The 25438-nt window shown below is 39.4% G+C and overlaps 1 protein-coding gene across 1 annotated transcript in view; it reads right to left on the bottom strand.

Annotated features, from left to right (window-relative positions):
* Nucleotides 1-25235, bottom strand: part of LOC132505545 (cytochrome b-c1 complex subunit 2, mitochondrial) — a 31691-nt gene extending 6456 nt beyond the window's left edge. Inside the window, exons 1-10 of the mRNA XM_060123653.1 lie at nucleotides 25101-25235; nucleotides 22236-22319; nucleotides 21989-22138; nucleotides 20969-21033; nucleotides 19557-19613; nucleotides 19217-19341; nucleotides 17157-17254; nucleotides 7468-7525; nucleotides 2917-3012; nucleotides 2413-2612 (exon numbers count right to left, since the gene is read on the bottom strand). Coding sequence (XP_059979636.1) covers nucleotides 2413-2612; nucleotides 2917-3012; nucleotides 7468-7525; nucleotides 17157-17254; nucleotides 19217-19341; nucleotides 19557-19613; nucleotides 20969-21033; nucleotides 21989-22138; nucleotides 22236-22319; nucleotides 25101-25133 — 966 coding nt within the window. The 5' untranslated portion in view covers nucleotides 25134-25235. The remainder of the gene's footprint in view (nucleotides 1-2412; nucleotides 2613-2916; nucleotides 3013-7467; nucleotides 7526-17156; nucleotides 17255-19216; nucleotides 19342-19556; nucleotides 19614-20968; nucleotides 21034-21988; nucleotides 22139-22235; nucleotides 22320-25100) is intronic.
* Nucleotides 25236-25438: the final 203 nt, after the last annotated feature.

The raw sequence follows: 25438 nt of genomic DNA, 5'->3' as shown, positions 1-25438 counted from the left end.
CCTCTGCTGTTGGTGGTGACTTCCTTTTCACCAATTCGCTTTCACTTCTCCTATAGACTAAAATTAAAGGGTTAGGAAAAAAATTTCTGCTTAGTATCTATTATTCAGATGTCCAAGGGAGCAAGAAGTTTAGCCTCTGGAAAACGGGTATTTCTGTCTGTAGTCTGAGTAGAGTGTTAAGTTCCTTAAGGTGGACATGACACCCTAGTAAAGTGCTTTTCAGTGTTTATGTGGACCGTTTACATAAGGATCACTTGAGTTGTTATTAAAAATGTAGACTTTCAGGTTCCTACAACAGATCTACTCAACTCAGATCACTAAAGATGCAGTCTGGGATTCCGAATTTTAAACTAGTGTTCCAGATGAAGTTTGAAAACCATTGGTTTGGCCCATACGAAGCATACAAAGATACGCACTTCAATCACCTGAAGTTTAATTACAATTCTGAGACTAACTAGTCATCCTCCAAATTTCTGGCCAAATTCTGAAGTAGGAATTTATATTAATTTTTTTTTTGGTGGATTTATCTTTTAAATTTATTGATTTATTTATTTATGGCTGCAATGGGTCTTCATTGCTGCACGCGGGTTTCCTCTAGTTGCGGAGAGCAGGGGCTGCTCTTCGTTGCGGTGCCTGGGCTTCTAATTGCGGTGGCTTCTCTTGTTGTTGAGCATGGGCTCTAGGTGCACGGGCTTCAGTAGTTGTGGTGTGCAGGCTCAGTAGTTGTGGTGCATGGGCCTAGTTGCTCCGCAGCATGTGGGATTTTCCCGGACCAGGGCTTGAACCCATGTCCCCTGCATTGGCAGGCGGATTGTTAACCACTGCGCCACCAGGGAATTCCCAGGAATTTCTATTATATTATGTCACTGGATTAGATTAAACTCCAACTACCCAAAGCATCATTAACATTCAATGGTGAAGAGTAAAGCATGAAGAAAAGAAAACAGAGTAGACCATGAACCAGGAGAAAGAAAATCTGGAGGATATCTAATTAAGGACTAGGACTAATTTAAGATAATGGTTTTTGGGAGTTCCCTGGTGGTCCAGTGGGTAAGACTCTGAGCTGCAGGGAGCCTGGGTTCGATCCCTGGTCGGGAAACTAGATCCCATGTGCATGCCGCAACTAAGAAGCCCACACGCTGCAACTAAGAAGCCCGCATGCTGCAACTAAAAGATCCCGCATGCTACAACTAAACATGCCGCAATGAAGATCCCACGTGCCTCAACTAAGACCCAGTGCAGCCAAAATAAATAAACTTAAAAAAAAAAATAAGATAATGGTTTTCAAACTGTGCTCCAGGGAACTCTAAGGTTCTGTACAGAAGATTCCAAGGGTTTCACTGTCAAGTAAGCCTTCTAAACTTCTTTAAAAGCAAGAACTTATGTGTTGGGCATTGCAATTGGGGAATGGCACTGATGAAAAAGGCTCCTCTGCTAAAAAAAAAAAAAAGTCTGACACTACCACTAAAGTATTAAACAGAGGAATAAAAAGAGAAGATGACTGATTTTAATTTTCACCATTAAGTGTCAAATGGCCAAAGACTGAGAGGCATAAACCTACCTGTGCCATGTACTATTGCTGAAATTATGAACGATACTTAATCCTACAATTTAGTACATTTGTTACTTTTTAAAGATATAATTGAAGGTCACATGGGGCATTACATTGGGCAAACTACCGTCACTCATTAAATATTTTGCCGGTTGACATTTTACATTCTCGATTTGAGTATCATTATTTTGAAAGCTTTAGCACTTTCCTCACTGTCATAAAAAGGTGTCTTCTAAGGCAACATAACTTTTGGTTATGGTTAAATGTCATTTTTCTCTTTTAACTTAATCACAAGCTGGAGGAGCAGGTCTGTAAGTAATTTCTTGCTGTATATCTTGTACACTTGGTTGGAAAACATGAAGGGCAGTGAAATTCAGGAAGTAGCCACAAGAATAGAAGGGGACAGAAGAAATCAGAAAAAATGACTAATTAGAATCTAGGGGAATGTTTAATATCTAAAACTTTATTCTAAAGGGAACTGAAGTGTGAATTTCTGACTTTTTAAGCATTCAATTCTTCCTTTTATATTAGAATAACAGCAAGTTTTTGACAGACCCACTAAGGTACTAAAATTAAGCTGGCTGTCTCTTCAATTTTACAAAGATTTTCTTTGTGTTCATCTTAATTTTTTTTTTTTTTGGCCACACCGCGTGGCATGTGGGATCTTAGTTCCCTGGCCAGGGATAGAACCCGTGCTACCTGCAGTGGAAGCGCCCTGAGTCTTAACCACTGGACCACCAGAGAAGTCCCTCATCTTAAATTTTAAAAGCAGATTAACATTAAGAGCAAGTTATCAGGACTACATCGTAAACACTGAGCCTGTGAAAACAAAAGGAGAGATATTGACTGTTCAGACTCACATCAAATGGCTGGTGAATTCCCTTGGCAACAGCTTGGTATAGAGAGCTGGTGGCATTGCTGCCCCTCTTAACATGTGGTCCAGCACCGAGGACATGCTGGAGAACACTAAACGCATTTGCTTCTGCACTTCCTGCAGCAGCACTTTCTGCTACAAGAGCAGCATGGACGAGACTGTCTCCGTTCTGTTCTCGAATTTCACCTGGGGCCAGGTAAGGCAAGAACGAAGAAAGTGGCTTTTGGTTTTATTCTTCAATATTCTCTACAACACAGTATTAACCCATTAAGATTAAGCTTTTCCCTAGCCTGGTGCTCTCCTTGCTATCCTGCCCTTCCCCCAACACATACACAAACATGTTTAATACATAACACTCAAGCAATCTAATTCTTTCTTTCCACATTGATACTATTTGGTAGTAAATAATCAGGCCTATTATACTCCAATATGCTACTGGGGGGAGAGGCGGCACCCTGGTAAATTAACCTTAATGGAACAAAACGCTTACCTCCACGGTACTTGGTCTTTGCACCAGATAAACCAAGCCCACCCCTCATGTTGAGAAACTGTTCAGCAACTTGCTTTAAAACAGGATGACTCACACCTATTTCAAAAGAAACAAAAACAAACTAGAACCAGAATTTCTAGAACACAATTGTAAAACACTATTTTAAAAATACATTATACAATTCAAATATTACAGAAATAAACAGTAAAGAAAATAACAGCCTCCCATAATGCCACTCTTCCAGACATATGCATTTACAGCTTTACTATATATTCATCTAGAACTTTTTCTATGCAAATATTATCCTTTTTATTTTTAAAATGGTGTCATTCTATTGATATTGTTTCTAACTTGTCTTTCGTAATTTACATCTAAGTGAATGGACTACACCAAACATTTAATGGTTATAAAGAATTTTATTATATGGATATACCATCATTTATTTAATCAATCTCTTCTTGAGGGACATTAGTATGCTTCTAATAGTTGGCTATTAAAATAATATGGCAATGTGCATCAAAAGACATTTTCAAAAGAGTGAAAAGATAATCCACAAAATGGGAAAAAATCTGGTAAGGATTAGTATCCAGAATATATAATGAACTCTTATAACTCAACAATTAAAAAAAACAAACAACCCAATTAAAAAATGGGCAAGGGACTTGAATAAGCATTTCTCCAAATAAGATATATAGATGGCCAAAAAGCACAAAAAAATATGTTCAATGTTATCAATCACTACGGAAATGCATACCAAAACCACAATGAGACACTACTTCACATCCATTAGGATGGTCATAATCAAAGACAGATAATAAGTGTTGATAAGGATGTGGAGAAATTGGAACCCTTGTGCACTGCTGATGGAATGTAAAATGGTTCAACTGCTTTGGAAAACAGTCTGGCAGTTCTTCAAATGGATAAACAGAGAGATACCCTATCCTGGCAATTCTACTCCTAGGTATACACCCAAAACAATGAAAAAGATGTTTTGTTAAAAAACTTATATATGAATGTTTATATTCATAAAAGCCAAAACATTCAGGAACAACCCAAATGTCCAGCTAATGAATGAATAACAAAATGTGGTAATGAAATATATTTTTCAGCCAGAAAAGGGAATGGAACATTGGTACATGTTACAATATGGATGGACTTTGAAAACATTATGCTAAGTGACTAAGTGAAAGAAGCCAGTTACAAAGACTATTATTGTATAATTCCCTTTATATGAAATGTCCAGAATAGTCAGCTCTATACAGACAGAAAGGAGATTAATGGTTGCCAGAGGCAAGGAGGAGGTGGAATGAGGAGTGACTGCTAATGAGTATGGGGTTTCTTTTGGGGATGGTGAAAATGTTCTGGAATTAGATAGTGGCAATAGTTGCACAACTCTGTGAGTATACTAAAAACCACAACTGTACACTTTAAAAGGGTAAATTTTATGGCATGTGAATTATACCTCAATTAAGCTGTTATTTATAAAACAAATGAACAAAAACCCAATATTGCAAATAATATTCTCACACGACTATTTTGTAAACTTGACCAAATGTTTTGGCAGGATAAATTCTTAAAAGTAAATGCTGGGCCTAAGAGTATAAACAATTACAATTTTAATATATTAAAATAGACCTCCAGGGACTTCCCTGGTAGCACAGTGGTTAAGAATCCACCTGCTGGGCTTCCCTGGTGGCGCAGCAGTTGAGAGTCCGCCTGCCGATGCAGGGGATGTGGGTTCGTGTCCCGGTCCGGGAAGATCCCACATGCCGCAGAGAGGCTGGGACCGTGAGCCATGGCCATTGAGCCTGCGTGTCCGGAGCCTGTGCTCGGCAATGGGAGAGGCCACAACAGTGAGAGGCCCGAGTACCGCAAAAACAAACAAACAAAAATAATCCACCTGCTGATGCAGGAGACACGGGTTCAATCCCTGGTCCGGGAAGATCCCACATGACGCAGGGCAACAACTACTAAGCCCGTGCGCCACAAAAGAGCCTGTGCTGTAGAGGCCGTGAGCCACAACTACTGAGGCCACGTGCTTCAACTACTGAAGCCCGCACGCCTAGAGCCTGTGCTACGCAGTGAGAGAAGCCACCGCAATGAGAAGCCCGCGCACCACAAAGAAGAGTAGCTCCCACGCGCCACAACTAGAGAAAGCCCGTGTGCAGCAACAAAGACCCAATGCAGCCAAACAACCAAAAAAAAAAGTCCTCCAAAAATGTACCATTTTGGGGCTTCCCTGGTGGCGCAGTGGTTGCGAGTCCGCCTGCCGATGCAGGGGACACAGGTTCGTGCCCCGGTCTGGGAGGATCCCACATGCCGCGGAGCGGCTGGGCCCGTGAGACATGGCCACTGGGCCTGCGCGTCCGGAGCCTGTGCTCCGCAACGGGAGAGGCCACAACAGTGAGAGGCCCGCATACCGCAAAAAAAAAAGTACCATTTTACACTCCCACCAATAATTTTTGAGAGTGCCTATTTCTCCATACCATGGTTAATACCAGGCAGTGTCAATCTTTTAATTTTTGTCAATTTCACAGATAAAAAATTTTTTAGTTATCTTTTACAATAATTGGCCACACACACACACACACACACACACACACACACACACACACACTTTCCCCACGAATTGGTTCATGCCCTTTGTCTATTTTTCTACTAAATTGTACTTAAAACAAAGCAAAACAAAAACAAAAGCTCGTTGTAAAAGCTCTTTGCTTAGAGAAATCTGCCCTTTGTCATAGGTTTTGCAAATACTGTAATGAATTTGAAAGCCAGTGCTTTAAAAAGTTAAATGCTACATTCTGCTCAAAAATAAAAAAGACTATTTTTTTTTTAGAGTTGTGGAGGATTTATTTATATGCTATAAAACTGTGTTGGGGAAGTTGTATTTTTTTAAATTTTTATTGACGTATAATTGATTTACAATGTTGTGTTAATTTCCGCTATAAAGTGACTCAGTTATACATATATATATTCTTTTTCATATTCTTTTCCATTATGGTTTATCACAGGATATTGAATATAGTTCTCTGTGCTATACAGTGGGACCTTGTTGTTTATCATTCTACATATAATAGTTTGCACCTACTAATCCCAAACTCCCAATCCTTCCCTCCCCCAGCCCCCTCCCCCTTGGCAACCACAAGTCTGTTCTCTGCGTGAGTCTGTTTCTATTTCATAGATAAGTTCATTTGTGTCATATTTTAGATTCTATGTATAAGTGATATATGGTATTTGTCTTTCTCTTTCTGACTTACTTCCCTTAGTATGATAATCTCTATGTCCATCCATGTTGCTGCAAATGGCATTATTGCATTCTTTTTAATGGCTGAGTAATATTCTATTGTATGTATGTACCACACCTTCTTTATCCATTCATCTGTCAATGGACATTTAGGTTGTTTCCATGAAAGACTAGCTATTAAAATCCTATCACATACTGACTTTCTTTTTTTTTTTTTTCTTTTTCTTTTTCGGTACGCAGGCCTCTCACTGTTGTGGCCTCTCCCATTGCGGAGCACAGGCTCTGGACGCACAGGTTCAGCGGCCACAGCTCACGGGCCCAGCCGCTCTGCGGCATGTGGGATCTTCCCGGACCGGGGCACGAACCCACATCCCTTGCATCGGCAGGCGGACTCTCAACCACTGCGCCACCAGGGAAGCCCCACATACTGACTTTCTGACAAACAGAGGATGAGTTCTGAAATTTTGTGTTCACATAATTATAGCTTAAAGAACTACTCTTTTTTTTTTAATGACTCACATTGAGACAGTGAAAAAATACTTTTATTCATAACTATAAGTGCCACATTTAACAGTAGCACACCTTAGAGTTTCTTTTTTCAATTAACCACCTTCTAGAATGAGACAGAACAACATAATGGAGAATTGTATAATCAGAATTTAAGAAAATACCCAAGTGAGTATATTATAAATTGAGGCTGGTTACCTATATAGTGACAGAATTACAATGTACTGGAAAGGTGTCCCATCCCCTGCCACACCAAATTATAAAGGAAAAGTCAGCAGCCTCAGTGAATTTTCTGACTATCTACCACTTTCTCTGGGAGCCAAGAACCATGGAACTGTAAATTATCTAAATATCGCTCTATATATAACTATAAAAGATGTATATATACATAGTTACATATGATAGTACCTGATTTTTCAGAGTTTCAAGGATAATTCTACCTCCTCATTGAATAAGTCAGTCACATGTTTCACTATCTGCCAAGTCATACTTCTTTTTTTTAACTGAAGATTTACAATGTTGTGTTAGTTTCTGGTATACAGCAAAGTGATTCAGTTATAAATATTCTTTTCCATTATTGTTTATTACAGGATATTGAATATAGTTTCCTGTACAATAGGATCTTGTTGTTTATCCATTCTATATATAACAGTTTATATCTGCTATTCCCAAACTCCCAATCCAACCCTCCCCTGTCGCCCTCCCCGTTGGCAACCAAAAGTCTGTTTTCTATGTCTGTGACTTAAAAAACTACTCTTAAAAGAAGCAAACTGACATGCAGGCAATTCCCAACTTACCAAGTCCAATCAAAGCCATTCTTGCAGTTGTAAAATGATTCTGTACATAGTCATGTAACTGAGGAAGTAAAAACATTTATTAGGTTATATTGGTATAAATATAAAAAGCTATAAAAATGTGAAACCGCAGTTCAGCAGAAGATAAATACTCAGGCTTAAAAGCTGCTATAATGAACTATAAAGGACTACTTAGTACTGAATGAAACTGAGCTTTCAAAAACCATTGCTTAAAAAGAACTAGAACTTAATGTGGTGATGGTTATGTAACTCAGTGAATATAATAAAAACCACTGAATTGTGCATTTTAAATGCGTGAACTGTATGGTATGTGAATTACATCTCAATGAAGCTGTTAATGGAAAAAAACAGAATTAAAAATTAGAGCACACATTGGCTTGAACTTGCAGATACGGGACTAAGTATGATTTTTATTATAATGTGATTTAAGTAGTATATCAGGTTTCTTTTGTCTTTATACAGGTAGTAATAAAGCACTGTTATTAACATTCTATAGTAGGGCTAATAGAGTTATATCACTACACCCCTATTGTGCATCTTTGAAGGTTTTTTTGCTCTGAGGTTACTGTCTATACCAGGGTTTCCAACCTGGATGATTACAGAATTATATGGGGAGCTTAAAAAACAAAAACAATGTCTCCCCACCCCATCCTATTCCTGTGCCCACTGTATAGACTGATATAGTAGATTCAATGTGAGATCTTGGAATCTTTATTTAAAACAAACCACTCACCCAGCTAATCAACCACCCAGGTGATCTGAGGATCAGCGAGATTTGACAATCACTGGTTTATACTATCACTTTAGACCTAATATTCAAAAGTAGGCTAAAACATGCATTCTAAACAGGCACACTATTGCTCCCACGGGAGTGAAAATTAGTTCTTTGGGGTAAGAAAAAAACCTTATTCCTTTATATATAAACTACAAATATACATACAGTACATAAACAGATATACAGTATATCCATGGCATTAAGTAAGAAGTAAGTCAGAAAAAGAAAAACAAATACCGTATGCTAACACATATATACGGAATCTAAGAAAAAAAAAAAAGGTCATGAAGAACCTAGGGATAAGACGGGAATAAAGACACAGACCTACTAGAGAATGGACCTGAAGATATGGGGAGGGGGAAGGGTAAGCTGGGACAAATTGAGAGAGTGGCATGGACATATATACACTACCAAACGTAAAATAGATACCTAGTGGGAAGCAGCCGTATAGCACAGGGAGATAAGCTCGGTGCTTTGTGACCACCTAGAGGGGTGGGATAGGGGGGGTGGGAGGGAGGGAGACGCAAGAGGGAAGAGATATGGAAACATATGTATATGTATAACTGGTTCACTTTGTTATGAAGCAGAAACTAACACACCATTGTAAAGCAATTATACTCCAATAAAGATGTTAAAAAAAAAATTCATGAGGGGTGGGTATTGGCTGAAAAGGCTCCTTGGCTAATGTTGAGAACTGTGAAGCTAAGGTAATAAAACTAAACTTTTTATTCAATTTATCAGAATTTGTGCCCTAAAATGAATGGTGTCTCCATCTATGGAGCCACCTTGGAAACTCATATTCTTTTTTTTAAATGTTGATGTTTTTCTATTGAATGCTGCCTTTGCTCAAATTATTCTAGCAACCATTTCTTTAGAATTTCCTTTAGCCTAGGGATACATTTAAAAAATGCTAATAACTTTGAGATAACCATGGTTAACATCTTGGTATTTGTCTATGATGCACACACCTTATTTTTTTAAAAATGGGACCCCTTGGTACATCCTATTCATAAATTACCTTTCCTTTACTTGACAATAAGCTATGAAAACTTCATTATCAATTAATATTTTTGAATGGTTGAATAGTATTCCATTCTACAGATATTTAATATATTTAACTAGTTCTCTAATGTTGGATATTTGATTTGTTTCTTCTAATTTTTCACAATTACAAACAATGCCACAATAGACATCCTTGTAGGTAAATGTTTTGTTATGTGCATCCTTTTAGCTACCTCAATAATATATCTTCACAAGAGTGAATTTGATTTCTGAAAAACTTCAAAAACTTACTAGAGGCCAGTCTTATGAAAAATGTTGGCTGTTCGAAGTTGGATGATATCAGTTATAATTTTGTTTAACAGTACCATATGAATGGTAGGCATTAAATTGATAACTGGATAGTTTTCTTAACCAGGAGATAAGTCAAAAGAGGAAAAGGATACAAAATTCAGTTTTCTGTAGTGGATAACCAGAAATGAGAATAAAAGCCTAATTTCTGAGTCATATATACTTTGAAAGTGTTGATAATTCCCAGTTTTTCTCTTAATGTCTCTTGGTAAAAAGTTTTTTTGGGGGTGGGTGAGGGGTAGGAGTAGGAAATTAAGATTGTATACACATACCTACACTTGCAAATTTAATGCTCAATGTTTCACACTTTGGAAACAAAGTTCTATGATATATACATGGCTGTGACATACGACAAATGTGCACTGCCAGCAAAGTGAGGCAGGTGTGCTTGAGAAGGTAAATGAGCTGGTGAGCAGGCTGATGACAGAACGGGAGGCAAGAAAGTGGGGTTCATTTCTACCTATGTGTTCAGAGTGGTTAAAGGAAGACTTTTAGTCACAAGATTATGGTATTTAAACACTTACATACTGTTTAAAAGATAGATATACATAGACAAGGGTCTAGAAGAAAAATACACCTAGGTGCTAACAATGAGTGACTTTAGGTGTGTGAGATATCTTTTGTCCCCCTTTATTTTCTGAAATTTCTGTAAGGAACATGTCCATTTTGTAATAAAAACTTTTTTAGTTGAAAGATACACAAAAATTGTTCAGATGGAATTTTAGTTAAAAAGCAAGCTGCTGGATAGGAAATTCCCTGGTTGTCCAGTGGTTAGAACTCTGCTCTTCCACTGCAGGGGGCACCAGTTCAGTCACTGGTAGGGGAACTAGGACCCCACAAGCTGCATGGCGTGGACAAAAAAAAAAAAAAAAAAAAGCAAGCTAGAAAATTTCTTAAATTAGAAGATACGGGCTTCCCTGGTGGTGCAGTGGTTGAGAGTCCGCCTGCCAATGCAAGGGACATGGGTTCGTGCCCCAGTCCCACATGCTGCGGAGCAGCTGGGCCCGTGAGCCATGGCTGCTGGGCCTGTGCTCCGCAACGGGAGGGGCCACAGCAGTGAGAGGCCCGCGTACCGGGAAAAAAAAAAAAATTAGATGATACAAGAAACTAGCAAACGAAACTGAAGTGGTAGATGAACATTCAATTTAATGTGAAAATAAGCACATTTTAAAATGTAATGTGTTGGAGCCTGAACCAAGATGGCAGAGTAGAAGGACGTGCTCTCACTCCCTCTTGTGAGAACACCAGAATCACAACTAGCTGCTGGACAAGCATCGACAGGAAGACACTGGAACTCACCAAAAAATATACCCCACATCCAAAGACAAAGGAGAAGCCACAATGAGATGGTAGGAGGGGTGCAATCACAGCAAAATCTAATCCCATAACTGCTGGGTGGGTTACTCACAGACTGGAGAACACTTATATCACAGAAGTCCACCCACTGGAGTAAAGGTTCTGAGCCCCACGTCAGGCTTCCCAAACTAGAGGTCCGGCAACGGGAGGAGGAATTCCTAGAGAATCAGACTTTGAAACCGAGTGGGATTTGATTGCAGGACTTCAACAAGACTGGGGGAAACAGAGACTCCACTATTGGAGGGCGTACACAAAGTAGTGTGTGCATTGGGACCCAGGGGAAGGAGCAGTGACACCAGGGGAGACTGAACCAGACCTGCATGCTAGTGTTGGAGGGTCTCCTGCAGAGGTGGGGTGTAGCTGTGGCTCACAGTGAGGACAAGGACACTGGCAGCAGAAGTTCTGGGAAGTACACCTTGGCGTGAGCCCTCTCAGAGTCCGCCACTAGCCCCACCAAAGAGCCCAGGTAGGCTCCAGTGTTGGGTTCCCTCAGGCCAAGCAACCAACAGGGAGGGAACCCAGCCCCACGCATCAGCAGTCAAGTGGATTAAAGTTTTACTGAGCTCTGCCCACCAGAGCAACAGTCAGCTCTACCCACCACCAGTTCCTCCCATCAGGAAACCTGCACAAGCCTCTTAGATAGCCTCATCCACCAGAGGGCAGAGAGCAGAAGCAAGAAGAACTACAATCCTGCAACCTGTGGAACAAAAACCACATTCACAGAAAGACAAAATGAAAAGGCAGAGGGCTATGTACCAGATGAAGGAACAAGATAAAACCCAAGAAAAACAACTAAATGAAGTGCAGATAGGCAATCTTCCAGAAAAAGAATTCAGAATATGATAGTGAAGATGATCCAGGACCTCGGAAAAAGAATGGAGGCAAAGATCGAGAAGATACGAGAAATGTTTAACAAAGACCTAGAAGACTTAAAGAACAAACAAACAGAGATGAACAATACAATAACTGAAAAGAAAAATACACTAGAAGGAAACAATAGCAGAATAACTGAGGCAGAAGAACGGATAAGTGGCCTGGAAGACAGAATGGTGGAATTCACTGCTGCGGAACAGAATAAAGAAAAAAGAATGAAAAGAAATGAAGACAGCCTAAGAGACCTCTGGGACAACATTAAACGCAACAACATTCGCATTACAGGGGTCCCAGAAGGAGAAGAGAGAGAGAAAGGACCAGAGAAAATATTTGCAGAGATTATAGTCAAAAACTTCCCTAACATGGGATAGGAAATAGCCACCCAAGTCCAGGAAGTGCAGAGAGTACCATACAGGATAAACCCAAGCAGAAACACGCCGAGACACATAGTAATCAAGTTGGCAAAAATTAAAGACAAATTATTGAAAGCAGCAAGGGAAGAATGACAAATAACATACAAGGGAACTCCCATAAGGTTAACAGCTGATTTCTCAGCAGAAACTCTACAAGCCAGAAGGGAGTGCCATGATATACTTAAAGTGATGAAAGGGAAGAACCTACAACCAAGATTACTATACCCGGCAAGGATCTCATTCAGATTTGATGAAGGAATCAAAAGCTTTACAGACAAGCAAAAGCTAAGAGAATTCAGCACCACCAAACCAGCTCTACAACAAATGTTAAAGGAACTTCTCTAACTGGGAAACACAAGAGAAGAAAAGGACCTACAAAAACAAACCCAAAACATTTAAGAAAATGGTCATAGGAACATACATATTGATAATTACTTTAAATGTGAATGGATTAAATGCTCCAAGCAAAAGACACAGGCTTGCAGAATGGATACAAAAACAAGACCCATATATATGCTGTCTACAAGAGACCCACTTCAGACCTAGGGACACATACAGACTGAAAGTGAGGGGATAGAAAAAGATATTTCATGCAAATGGAAATCAAAAGAAAGCTGGAGTAGCAATATTCGTATCAGATAAAATAGACTTTAAAATAAAGAATGTTACACAACACAAGGAAGGACACTACATAATGATAAAGGGATCAATCCAAGAAGAAGACAAAACAATTTTAAATATATATGCACCCAACATAGGAGCACCTCAATACATAAGGCAACTGCTAACAGCTGTAAAAGGAAATCGACAGTGACACAATAATAGTGTAGGACTTTAACACCTCACTTACACCAATGGACAGATCATCCAAAATGAAAATAAATAAGGAAACAGAAGCTTTAAATGACACAGTAGACCAGATAGATTTAATTGATATTTATAGAACATTCCAACAAAAAACAGCAGATTACACTTTCTTCTCAAGTGCACACGGAACACTCTCCAGGATAGATCACATCTTGGGTCACAAATCAAGCTTCAGTAAATTTAAGAAAATTGAAATCATATCAAGCATCTTTTCTGACCACAATGCTATGAGTTTAGAAATGAATTACACGGGAAAAAAATGTAAAACAGAAACACATGGAGGTTAAACACTACGTTACTAAATAACCAAGAGATCAATGAAGAAATCAAAGAGGAAATCAAAAAATACCTAGAGACAAATGACAATGAAAACATCACAATCCAAAACCTATGGAATGCAGCAAAAGCAGTTCTAAGAGGGAAGTTTATAGCTATACAAGCCTATCTCAAGAAACAAGAAAAATCTCAAATAAACAATCTAACCTTACACCTAAAAGAACTAGAGAAAGAAGAACAAACAAAATCCGAAGTTAGCAGAAGGAAAGAAATCATAAAGACCAGAGCAGAAATAAATGAAATAGAAACAAAGAAAACAATAGCAAAGATCAATAAGATTAAAAGCTGGTTCTTTGAGAAGATAAACAAAATTGATAAACCAGTAGCCAGACTCATCGAGAAAAAGAGGGCGAGGACTCAAATCAATAAAATTAGAAATGAAAAAGGAGAAGTTACAACAGACACCACAGAAACACAAAGCATCCTAACAGACTACTACAACCAACTCTATGCCATTAAAATGGACAACCTGGAAGAAATGGGCAAATTCTTAGAAAGGTATAACCTTCCAACACTGAACTAGGAAGAAACAGAAAATATGAACAAACCAATCACAAGTAATGAAATTGAAACTGTGATTAAAAATCTTCCAACAAACAGAAGTCCAAGACCAGATGGCTTCACCGGTGAATTCTATCAAACATTTAGAGAAGACCTCACACCCATCCTTCTCAAACTCTTCCAAAAAATTGCAGAGGAAGGAACACTCCCAAACTCATTCTATGAGGCCACCATCACCCTGATACCAAAACCAGGCAAAGACACTACAAAAAAAGAAAATTACAGACCAATATCACTGATGAATATAGATGCAAAAATCCTCAACAAAATACTAGCAAACAGAATCCAACAACACATTAAAAGGATCATACATCATGATCAAGTGGGATTTGTCCCAGGGATGCAAGGATTCTTCAATATACGCAAATCAATCAATGTGATACACCATGTTAACAAACTGAATAATAAAAACCACGTATCATCTCAATAGACGCAGTAAAAGCTTTTGACTAAATTCAACACCCAGTTATGATAAAAACTCCAGAAAGTGGGCATAGAGGGAACCTAACTCAACATAATAAAGGCCATATACGACAAACCCACAGCAAACATCATTCTCAATGGTGAAAAACTGAAAGCATTTCCTCTAAGATCGGGAACAAGACAAGGATGTCCACTCTCGCCACTATTATTCAGCAGTTTTGGAAGTCCTAGCCATGGCAATCAGAGAAGAAAAAGAAAGAAAAGGAATACAAATTGGTAAAGAAGAAGTACAACTGTCACTTTTTGTAGAAGATATGATACTATACATAGAGAATCCTGAAGATTTCACCAGAAAACTGCAAGAGCTAATGAATGAATTTAGTAAAGTCGCAGGATACAAAATTAATGCACAGAAATCTCTTGCAGTCCTATACACTAATGATGAAAAATCTGAAAGAGAAATTAAGGAAACACTCCCATTCACCATTGCAACAAAAAGAATAAAATACCTAGGAATAAACCTACCTAAGGAGGTGAAAGACCTATACTCAGAAAACTATAAAACACTGATGAAAGAAATCAAAGATAACACAAACAGATGGAGAGATATACTATGTTTTCGGATTGGAAGAATCAACACTGTGAAAATGACAATACTACCCAAAGCAATTTACAGATTCAATGCAATCCCTATCAAATTACCAATGGCTTTTTTTTTTTTTTTTTTTTTTTTTGCAGTACGCGGGTCTCTCACTGCTGTGGCCTCTCCTGTTGCAGAGCACAGGCTCCGGACACACAGGCTCAGTGGCCATGGCTCACGGGCCCAGCCACTCCGCGGCATGTGGGATCTTCCTGGACCAGGGCACGAACCCGTGTCCCCTGCATCGGCAGGCGGACTCTCAACCACTGCACCACCAGGGAAGCCCACCAATGGCATTTTTTACAGCACTAGAACAAAAAATCTTAAATTTGAATGGAGACACAAAAGACCCTGAATAGCAAAGGCAATCTTGAGGGAAAAAAATGGAGCTGGAGGAATCAGACTCCCTGACTTCAGACTATACTACAAACCTACAGCAATCAAGACAATATGGTCCTGACAAAAAACAGAAATATAGATCAATGGAACAGGATAGAAAGCCCAGAGATAAACCCACACACCTATGGTCAACTAATCTATGACAAAGGAGGCAAGGATATATAATGGAGAAAAGACAGTCTCTTCAATAAGTGGTCCTGGGAAAACTGGACAGCTACATGTAAAAGAATGAAATTAGAACACTCCCTAACACCATACACAAAAAGAAACTCAAGGGCTTCCCTGGTGGCGCAGTGGTTGAGAGTCCGCCTGCCGATGCAGGGGACGCGGGTTCGTGACCCACTCCGGGAAGATCCCACATGCCGCGGAGCGGCTGGGCCCGTGAGCCATGGCCGCTGAGCCCGCACGTCCGGAGCCTGTGCTCCGCAACGGGAGAGGCCACATCAGTGAGAGGCCCGTGTACCACAAAAAAAAAAAAAAAAAGAAACTCAAAATGTATTAGAGACCTAATGTAAGACCGGACACTAAAAAACTCTTAGGGGAAAACATAGGCAGAACACTCTTTGACATAAATCACAGCAAGATTTTTTTTGATCCACCTCCTAGAGTAATGGAAATAAAAACAAAAATAAACAAATGGGACCGAATGAAACTTAAAAGCTCTTGCACAGCAAAGGAAACCATAAACAAGACGAAAAGACAACCGTCAGAATGGGAGAAAATATTTGCAAACGAATCAATGGACAAAGGATTAATCTCCAAAATATACAAACAGCTCATGCAGCTCAATATTAAAAAAACAAACAACAACCCAATCCAAAAATGGGCAGAAGACCTAAATAGACATTTCTCCAAAGACATGTAGATGGCCAAGAAGCACATGAAAAGATGCTCAACATCACTAATTATTAGAGAAATGCAAATCAAAACTACAATGAGGTTATCACCTCACACCAGTTAGAATGGTCATCATCAGAAAATCTACAAACAACAAATGCTGGAGAGGGTGTGGAGAAAAGGGAACCCCCTTGCACTGTTGGTGGGAATGTAAACTGATACAGCCACTATGGAGAACAGTATGAAGGTTCCTTAAAAAACTAAAAACAGAATTACCATATGATCCAGCAATCCCACTACTGGCCATATACCCAGATAAAACCACAATTCTAAAAGAAACATGCACCCCAATGTTCACTGCAGCACTATTTACAATAGCCAGGTCATGGAAGCAACCTAAATGCCCATCGACAGAAGAATGGACAAAGAAGTTGTGGTACATATATACAATGGAATATTACTCAGCCATAAAAAGGAACGAAATTGGGTCATTTGTTGAGATGCGGATGGATCTAGAGACCGTCATACAGAGTGCAGTAAGTCAGAAAGAGAAAAACAAATATCACATATTAATGCATATATGTGGAACCTAGAAAAATGGTACAGATGAACCGGTTTGCAGGGCAGAAATTGAGACACAGATGTAGAGAACAAACATATGGACACCAAGGGGGGAAAGCCACGGTGGGGGTGGGGGTGGTGGTGGTGGTGAGCTGAATTGGGCGATTGTGATTGACATGTATACACTGATGTGTATAAAACTGATGACTAATAAGAACCTGCTGTATAAAAAAATAAATAAAATTAAATTAAAAAAAAATGTAATGTGTTTTATCAGTACCTCATCTGGTGTCACTTTTCCAATCCTATAATCAGGACAATATAAGGAATTAGCCAAGGCATTTCGGTAAGCTGCAGCATGCAAATTTTCAATGACGTCTGTAAAATAAGTAAAGAAGCAGTTACAGAAGTGTGATTTAAATAAAGACAACACGACGTTTAGAGCCTAGAAAGCAACTAAACTACACAACTTTGGTCATCAAATTCAAGTATTAAGAGGACTGAAAATATAATTTCATTTAACCTCTAACAACTGTTAAAATTCTGCCACTCGAATGTGCTGAGAAAAATAAGAGTTTCTATGATAGCAGCTTCTAAATGTCAGAGTCCACCTAAACTCTTCTCTAACTTTAATCGACCTGGTATCATCTGGAAACCATATATGGATTTTAGATTCAGAAGTCTGAATCTAATTACAGTTCTGCCACTGATTTGCCATGTGACCTTGATTAAGTCATCTAATCTGAATTTTGCTTACTTCTAGGTTCCCTCTCGAGGTAACAAGGGAGTCGTCAGGGTAAGAGGAGATATGAAAGTATCAGTGTTAGGTCATATTACTAGCTTACAGGGGTCAAATGCTACTGCCAAATTGTACACCTCCCTGGCACTGTTCCTACTTTCCTGGTTCAGTGCCTTTGCTTGAGGTATGTCTCTTTTATTTGCTTATTATTTGGGTGTCCCTCCACGCCAGGCACTGTGCTGGAAACACAGAGAGCAGTAAGACACATGTGTGCCCTCAAAATGTTGAGGGGGAAAAACTGTAAAATAAAGTATTACGGGTGTGATGTTAGTAGTATATCAAAAGTGCAGCGGGGGCACTAGGGAAGGGCAGTGGGAATTGGAAAGGAGTAATAAAAGTAAAATCTGGGATGAGTCTTACAGAATGAGTAGGTGTTTCCCAGGTGAATGATCTGGGAACAGCATTTGAGGCAGAGGACACAGACAAAAGCATAAAGTATGACAACAGTCTGATTCAAAGGGGAACTGCAGCTAGGAGAGTAAGAAACAAGGGAGGGAGGCAGGGGACAGATCATTAGAGTTACCATATATGCTAAGTTAAAGAGCTTGCCTTTAAAGGATTTTCACTGGATTTTCATGTCAGAAGGATCACTGTAATGGCAATGTAAAATGTACATTGCTATTGGTGGAAGATGTACACCTGGGGGCAGAGACACAAGCCAGGAGACTACAATAACTGTCCAGGCAGAAAGGATAAGGGCTGGAGCCTCACTGCTACCAGTGGGGAAGAAAGCTACTCTGGACACTGAAATCATCTTTCGTACAATTTTACCATTCTATCTATTTCTTTGGTAGAGGTGTGGAGTAACAAAGTTATCTCCGTGAAATAATATGAGCTAACAGGAACCAAGCACTCATTATGTTCCAGACACTTGACAGGAGACCCTCTCTTGACAGGCCTGCATCTGAGAAGTCCATCCCATTCTAAGTCCCTGCAGATGGTCACCTGCTTACACCTCAGTGGTCTACCTGCACACTTCCGCTCCTACCAGAAGCGCTATGACTTCTGAGAATCAGTGGTGCTTTTTTTTAAAGATTTGTTTTGCCAGATGTGCTTGTCAAGATTAGATAACTAAACGTTATATAAACACAAACATGAATATAAAAGTTTTTTTTTTTTAAAAATTAAGTTGATTACTTTGGAAAGACACAATAAAAGTGAGTTGGCTAAACAATAATAGCAGCAGCAACAATAAACTGCTGCCAGATTTAGTGTAAGCAAAACAACCACTGAAAAAACACCAGGGGTGGGGTGGGGTGGGCAGTAGGGTGGATGGGTGGGGAGATGGGGGGAGTGGGGCGACACAGGCAAAAGGCCTAGGATTCTATAGTCAATTTACTTGCTATCAAAGATGAAAAATAACAATACAAATGTTTAGAAATGAACAATACGTTTTAAAAAGTGGACAAATTTTTGGAGAGGGTATTTTCAAACCCAAGGAGAAAAAGAATTTCGATAGCAATTTTATTCTTCTACAAATTGATCTTCTCAAAAACCCAGTATCTTAGAAACAACGGAATATAATCTAAAAGTGTACTTACGAGCCTGTGGATTCTGAAAAGCCACAGCTTTGTCAATCCTTAGCTGAGACTGAAGGGCAGCTACCTCCCAGCGATGAAATTCTGGTGCTGTGGTGACATTGAGCAGGAACTCCATTAGAATATCACTACAGAAGACATGAAGATAAGGGTTACCAGTCAAAAATTTAAAACCAACATCCATTCTACATAACTGTATTGCTCTCATTATTAAACTTTAGGCAGTTTGTGAATAATAATCTGAACCAACATCAGAGGTCATAATGCCACATTAAAAAAAAGACAACTGAGCAACTTAGTATTTCTTTAAAAGCAGATGTTCTAAACACACAAAGGTACTTACACATCATCCCGCAGGCATTCCACAGTATAAGCCATGTTTTCCCTTGTTGAAATCACACTGAGTCAAAAATAAATTACAGTGAATTATCTAAATCAGAAGAACAAGCTTTCCCTTATATCTTTGTTAAGTCAACCAATTCTTTTGGAAAAAATTATTTTGAAGTACATAAAGTATAAATAATAGTATAACAAAAATACACTCAACTAAATTTAAAAAATATTTTTGAAAATCTTAAGAAAACTGCAAATATTTCAACCTTAAAAAAAAAGAAGAAAATCCTGACATGTTACACATGGATAAACCTTGAAGACATTTTGCTAAGTGAAGTCAGTCAGTCATGAAAGGACAACAAATACTGTATGATTCCACTGATACGAGGTACCTAGAGTAGTCAAAATCATAGAAAGAGAACACAGAATGGTGGTTGCCTGGGGCCAGGGGAAGGGGGGATGGGGAGTTAGTGTTTAATAGCTACAGAGTTTCAGTTGGGGAAGATGAAAACATTCTGGACATGGGTGGTGGTGATGGTTGCTTAATGACACTTATTGCCATAGAACTTATACAACAGAAGATGGTAAATTTTACGTTAAGTATATTTTACCACTACTTAAAAAAAAAGGGCAACTTTAAAGTTGAAGGTCTCTTTGTACCATTCCCAGGCTAACTCTCACACTTTCTCCCACTCTAGAGACAAACATAATCATAGGCATTACATATTATTTTGTTAAAAACCTCATACCTTAAAAGAATCTTGAAACTTGTTTTTCCACAAAACATTTTGTTTTAAAGCCTGCTATGTTGAAACAGATTGAGTTCATTCTTAACTGCTGCATAGTAGTCCCAGCATATTACTATATCATACTTCACTTATGCATGTCTTTAAAGATAGGCATTTAGATTGTTTCCAGTCTCAATAACAATAAAGAATCCCTTTGTGCATGTGGATTAAAAACTGTTAGGCTGTAGAATATGCTCATTTTCAACATTAATAGATAGTCCTTGATTCTTTCCTATGTAGATGTATCAATTTATTCTCCCACCAGCAGTATAAAATGGTATCACACTGTTGATTATAAGTAAATATCATTGTTTCTGGCTTCCTCTTCTGGGAACAGCCTGTTCCTCTCCTATGTCTGTCCATTTACTCTTTGGTTGTTTTTTCCTAATTTGTAGTTCTTTATTTTTCCAAATAATCCTCTCCATGTTACATATGTTGCAAATATCTATTCCTAGTTACTTAAATTTTTACTTTAAGGCATAAAGATATTTTACATTTTATGCAGTCAAATTCATCAGTCTTTTCCTTCTTGTGCCTTAAGAAATTGTTAACCACCTTGATAAGAGAAAAGTTCCTTTACAATTGATTACCTTCTGGTGTTTTCACTATTTCCGATTACTTATTTTTAACAAACCTTAATTCTCCACCAACTGCTTCAATTCCACGGGTTATCTTGAAAGATGAAGCTCCTTTTGTAGTCTTAGAAATGAAAAAACAATTGTTTTTAGTAGTTTTTTAATGCTAAGCTTGCCAAACATCACTTTATGTCAAAATCTAAAGTCTAATTGTCATTAAATTCAAAAGGAACGCTAACCAAATAGTGAATCCTTTTTAATTTAAGAATTATAAAACAAAGTTGACCAAAAAGCACAAGTATAGATTTTTATACAAAGTACATTTAGGTAAAAATTCCATTATCAAATAAAGCTTACTGGATTCATCCATTTATTCTGAAAGAGATTTGCGTATGAGAAAGAGTAATTTTCTTTCCGTTTCTGGCACTTCTTTTTTAAAATTAAAAATTTTGTTTTTTACTGATTTCTTATGCTCTAGCACTAACATTTGGATGGACACTAATTTAATGCTTCTCTATGGTAAATATCCTGTGGTTTTTCATGATGTATTAGGGGACTGTACTGGGTTGGAAGTGTCCCCCAAATTCATGTCCACCCAGAACCCGCAAATGTGACCTTATTTGGAAATAGCCTTTGCAGATATAAATATTTAAAATGAGGTCATGCTGGATTAGAGTGGGCCCTAAATCTAATATGACTGGAAAAATTCAATAAGAGGGATATTTGGACACAGAGACACAGAGGGGGCCATGTGAGAACAGGGGCAGATATTGGAATGATGCAGCTGCAAGTCAAGGAATGCCAAGGATTGCTAGCAACCACCAGAAGCTAGGAGAGACAAGGCAAGGTTCTTCCTAGAGCCTTTAGAGGGAGCACGGTTCTACTGACACCTTGACTTTGACTTCTAGCCTCTAGAACTGTGAGAGGATAAATTCTTGTTGTTTAAGCCACCCTGTTTGCAGTCATTTGTTACGGCAGCTCCAGGAAACTAATATACGGATGTTGCTTTTAGTTTTTCTTTTCTGTAGGACCAAGGTGCCACAGATTTCTAAACATATTGAGGTAGTAAAGATGCTTACCAAACTGGATGCAAGACGAAGCAAATGAGAGGTTCCTAAATTGTTGGAGTCCTCATATCTGCTGCCTGCTTTAATGAACAAACCAATTCTTGATGCAGGAGCATAGTTTTCGAGAGAAGCAATCACTAAACCATTTGGTAATTTGGTAAACTGTATTTAAAATAAAATAGGGATGTGATTAATGTCTTTATATTACCAAGGACAGTAAGGCACGTATGTGTCCAGTGAGCAACTCAGTGGGACTAACCTCAAGGTCCTGAGGATGTGGAGGCACTCCTGCAGGGGCAGTTGTGGCTTTAGCTTTGGGAGCAACTTTGAGGGAATAAAATCTCTAAACACAAAAAAGACAGGTTACCACATTTCTCAAAAGAATAGTGCATTGTACCCAAGTGGGCCCAAGCAATAGAGGGTGTTCAGTGGTAGAAGAACTCCATGGGGGGATTTAGCTGATTAACTTTACTATGAAATTACTACCCACCAGTTTACCCATGCCCCTCTTAAATCTCTAGTTATTTGTGACTTGTAGAGCCTGAAGGAATACTGAGTTGAACATGTTCATTTTGTACTATGTAAAGAATTACTGTATTTTCTTTTACCTTTTAACTAACTTATTAAAACTTCAAGTGGTCCTTTCTAGCTCTAATGCTTTGGAATTTTTTGAAAAAGTGTGGAATAGCCACATTCATACCCTTTTATAGATTTCAGCATTATTGTTTCCCTTATCTGCCCAAAGAGTCTCATCTTTTTAGTCTATTTTCCAATATGACTTCATTTCCTTAATCAGTTTAGTAATCTTTAAAAAAGACAAAGTATATCAAAGAAAACGTCCTCCAGCCCCCGATATTTCCCATAGTATCTTCACTCTCTTCTGTGCTACATTAAGACTACACAACCAAAGGTTTTATCTTCTTTGACTAATATACCCTGAGATTAACAATAGCTTCATCCATAGTAGATTCTCAGTATATATAATACGCAGCCACTGGAAAGGTAAAGGTGTCCTCTTAAATGTCAGATAATGGATCCAAAATGCATAACTTTACTCAGTTTTTTTTTTGGCAAATGATATATAATGCCACATAATTCATTTTGATTATGTCTAAGGATCTTAAGGTTACTAGTGGAGATGTTGAGAGTTAATCCTTGGTACTCCCAGGATCAAATGAACATGCTGCTAGAGTTTCCCAAGGACCCCCCTCAGAGGCTGCAATGCCTCTACTCCGTGTTGTCCAGGACGGTTTTTTGTTGTGCATTCAGCATCAGTGCTATACTATCGATAAGCTGGTTCCTAGTTTTCATTTGCTGTTAGTGCTTTCAAATTATAAATTCCAATTAGCTTTGCTTTATCATCATCAATTTCATTTCCTGGGTGTGGTATAGTTAACCCTACTATTGATTCTAGCTTTTGATTTTCCAGAAAGTAAAAAAACTGCTGTGGGCACAGCAGTTCAAATAATCCATAGTTCTATTGCTAAGGTACATTTAGGTGCTCTCCTCTCAAATGTGCCTGAACAGTGATACTTTGTTGGTTAGGTACTTCCTATAATTTGTCCCATTCAAATCTGTTGCAAAATATTATCCTAGTAATTGTCCATACAACTACTATTTTGTTTCAATAACAAAAGATGTATAAATTTATTCTTATGTAAAATAAGTGTTACAAGTAGAAACAATTGCTTTCAAGCTTATTCCAATTTGTTTACATTGGTCCTCTTCAACTCTGTTATCTTTGAGTTCTTTTTTCTACTGGAAGGTGGGGATGGATGCAATGGAGGAAGAGCTTTTGGGGCCTTTTGCCAGTCTAACCGGGCTTCTCTCTAAGGGTTATTAATCACTGGTTAGTCTAGGTGTGCTAAAAAGGGTAAAAGAATTACAGTCTAAATTACAGCTATTTGTATAATTCATATTTTATCTATTTAAACATTAAGCACAGGGAAACTCCATTCCCTGGTCTTCTGCACCTCCTTCTAGAAGGTTACTAGGTTACTCAGTAACCCAGGTACTCTTGACACTTTGGGCTGGAAAATTCTTTATTGTGGGTGGCTTTGTGCACCGTAGGATGTTCAGCAGTAGCACTTCCCCCCAGGCTGTTACAACCAAAAATGTCTCTAGACACATTGCCAACTGTCCCCTGGGGGGCAAAATTGGCCTCGCTGAACTTCTTTTTTTTTTTTTTTTTTTTTTTTGCGGTACGCGGGCCTCTCACTGCTGTGGCCTCTCCCGCTGCGGAGCACAGGCTCCGGACGCGCAGGCTCAGCGGCCATGGCTCAAGGGCCCAGCCGCTCCGCGGCATGTGGGATCCTCCCGGAGTGGGGCACGAACCCGTGTTCCCTGCATCGGCAGGCGGATTCCCAACCACTGCGCCACCAGGTAAGCCCTTCGCTGAACTTTAAATCTCAGAGACTGAGACTGTCCCCCCTTGACAACCACCGGTTCACACTGATATAACACTGACCCTAGAGGAGTTTTCCCCAAGCGACAGCTGTGTTTCACTCGGGCTTGAAGGAGGAGTCTTAAGAAGCTCTAGAGAGCACGCCAAGAAACCCTCCTGGATAAACTCTAACAAGAGATCAAGAAAAGCACACTTTATACAGCCAGGACGCCACAGTAACAATCAAGTTCCAGGCACAGTGAAAAAAGCTATAAAGGCATTAACTCATTTCTTCTTTATGATTTTACTCATAAGCCCACTTAACCGTTGGGGAAGCTGATGCTCCGTGATACGCCAAGAAGAAGAGGCCGCAGTTGATAGGTTAGGGATGGGGGACTAGGTCTACGCCGGCCTCCTGCGGCCCAGATCTCGCGGTCTCCTTCTGCACACCAAGTGCAGCAGTGACCTTCAAAGGTGTCTCCACCCGAGTCGCTTCACCTCCGCTCTTAAGCCCTCCCCCTCTCTTCAGGTTTTCCAGCATTAAGTCTTCTCTGCTCAAAGCACGAGCTGGCCTTCCAACGCCCAACCACCCAGCCTGCAGCCCACTTGGCCGGCAGGATTCACCTGAAGGGCAGAACAAAACCCAAGGCCCCGGGAGCCCAAACCAGGCACCTCCGGTCCGTATGACCTTGCTGACAATCTGCTCCCCCACCCTCCCCCAAGCCCGCCAGCTGTACTCACCGAGAGGGACCCAGCTCTGGCTATTAGCCTCATGGCTCAAGATTGCTCTGAGCCGCGGTCACAGCCGCCTTAGAGTAAAGCAAGATGGCGGCGGACGGCGGGAGCGGCCCAGACTGCCCCGCGGCACTCTTTCCCACGCCTCCTACGTGAGGGGACTCTCTATACGACCGACCGCACTCTACTGCTCCTTGGAGGATGTTGGAACAGTCCAACTCCTCCAAGACGCAGGATAGGGAGACGCATAATTTCGTAACGCAGTTTTCAGAAGATAATTTAGATGATTTAAGTTACCGCTTTTTGAGTTCTCTTCCTGGCCCGGATATCCGCTTTTTCATCCT

The sequence above is a fragment of the Lagenorhynchus albirostris genome, chromosome 15, assembly GCF_949774975.1.
Source record: "Lagenorhynchus albirostris chromosome 15, mLagAlb1.1, whole genome shotgun sequence".
NCBI classification, from domain to species: Eukaryota; Metazoa; Chordata; class Mammalia; order Artiodactyla; family Delphinidae; genus Lagenorhynchus; species Lagenorhynchus albirostris.
The sequence above is the reverse complement of the archived record's forward strand: the minus strand, read 5'-3'. Positions and strand labels throughout refer to the sequence as shown.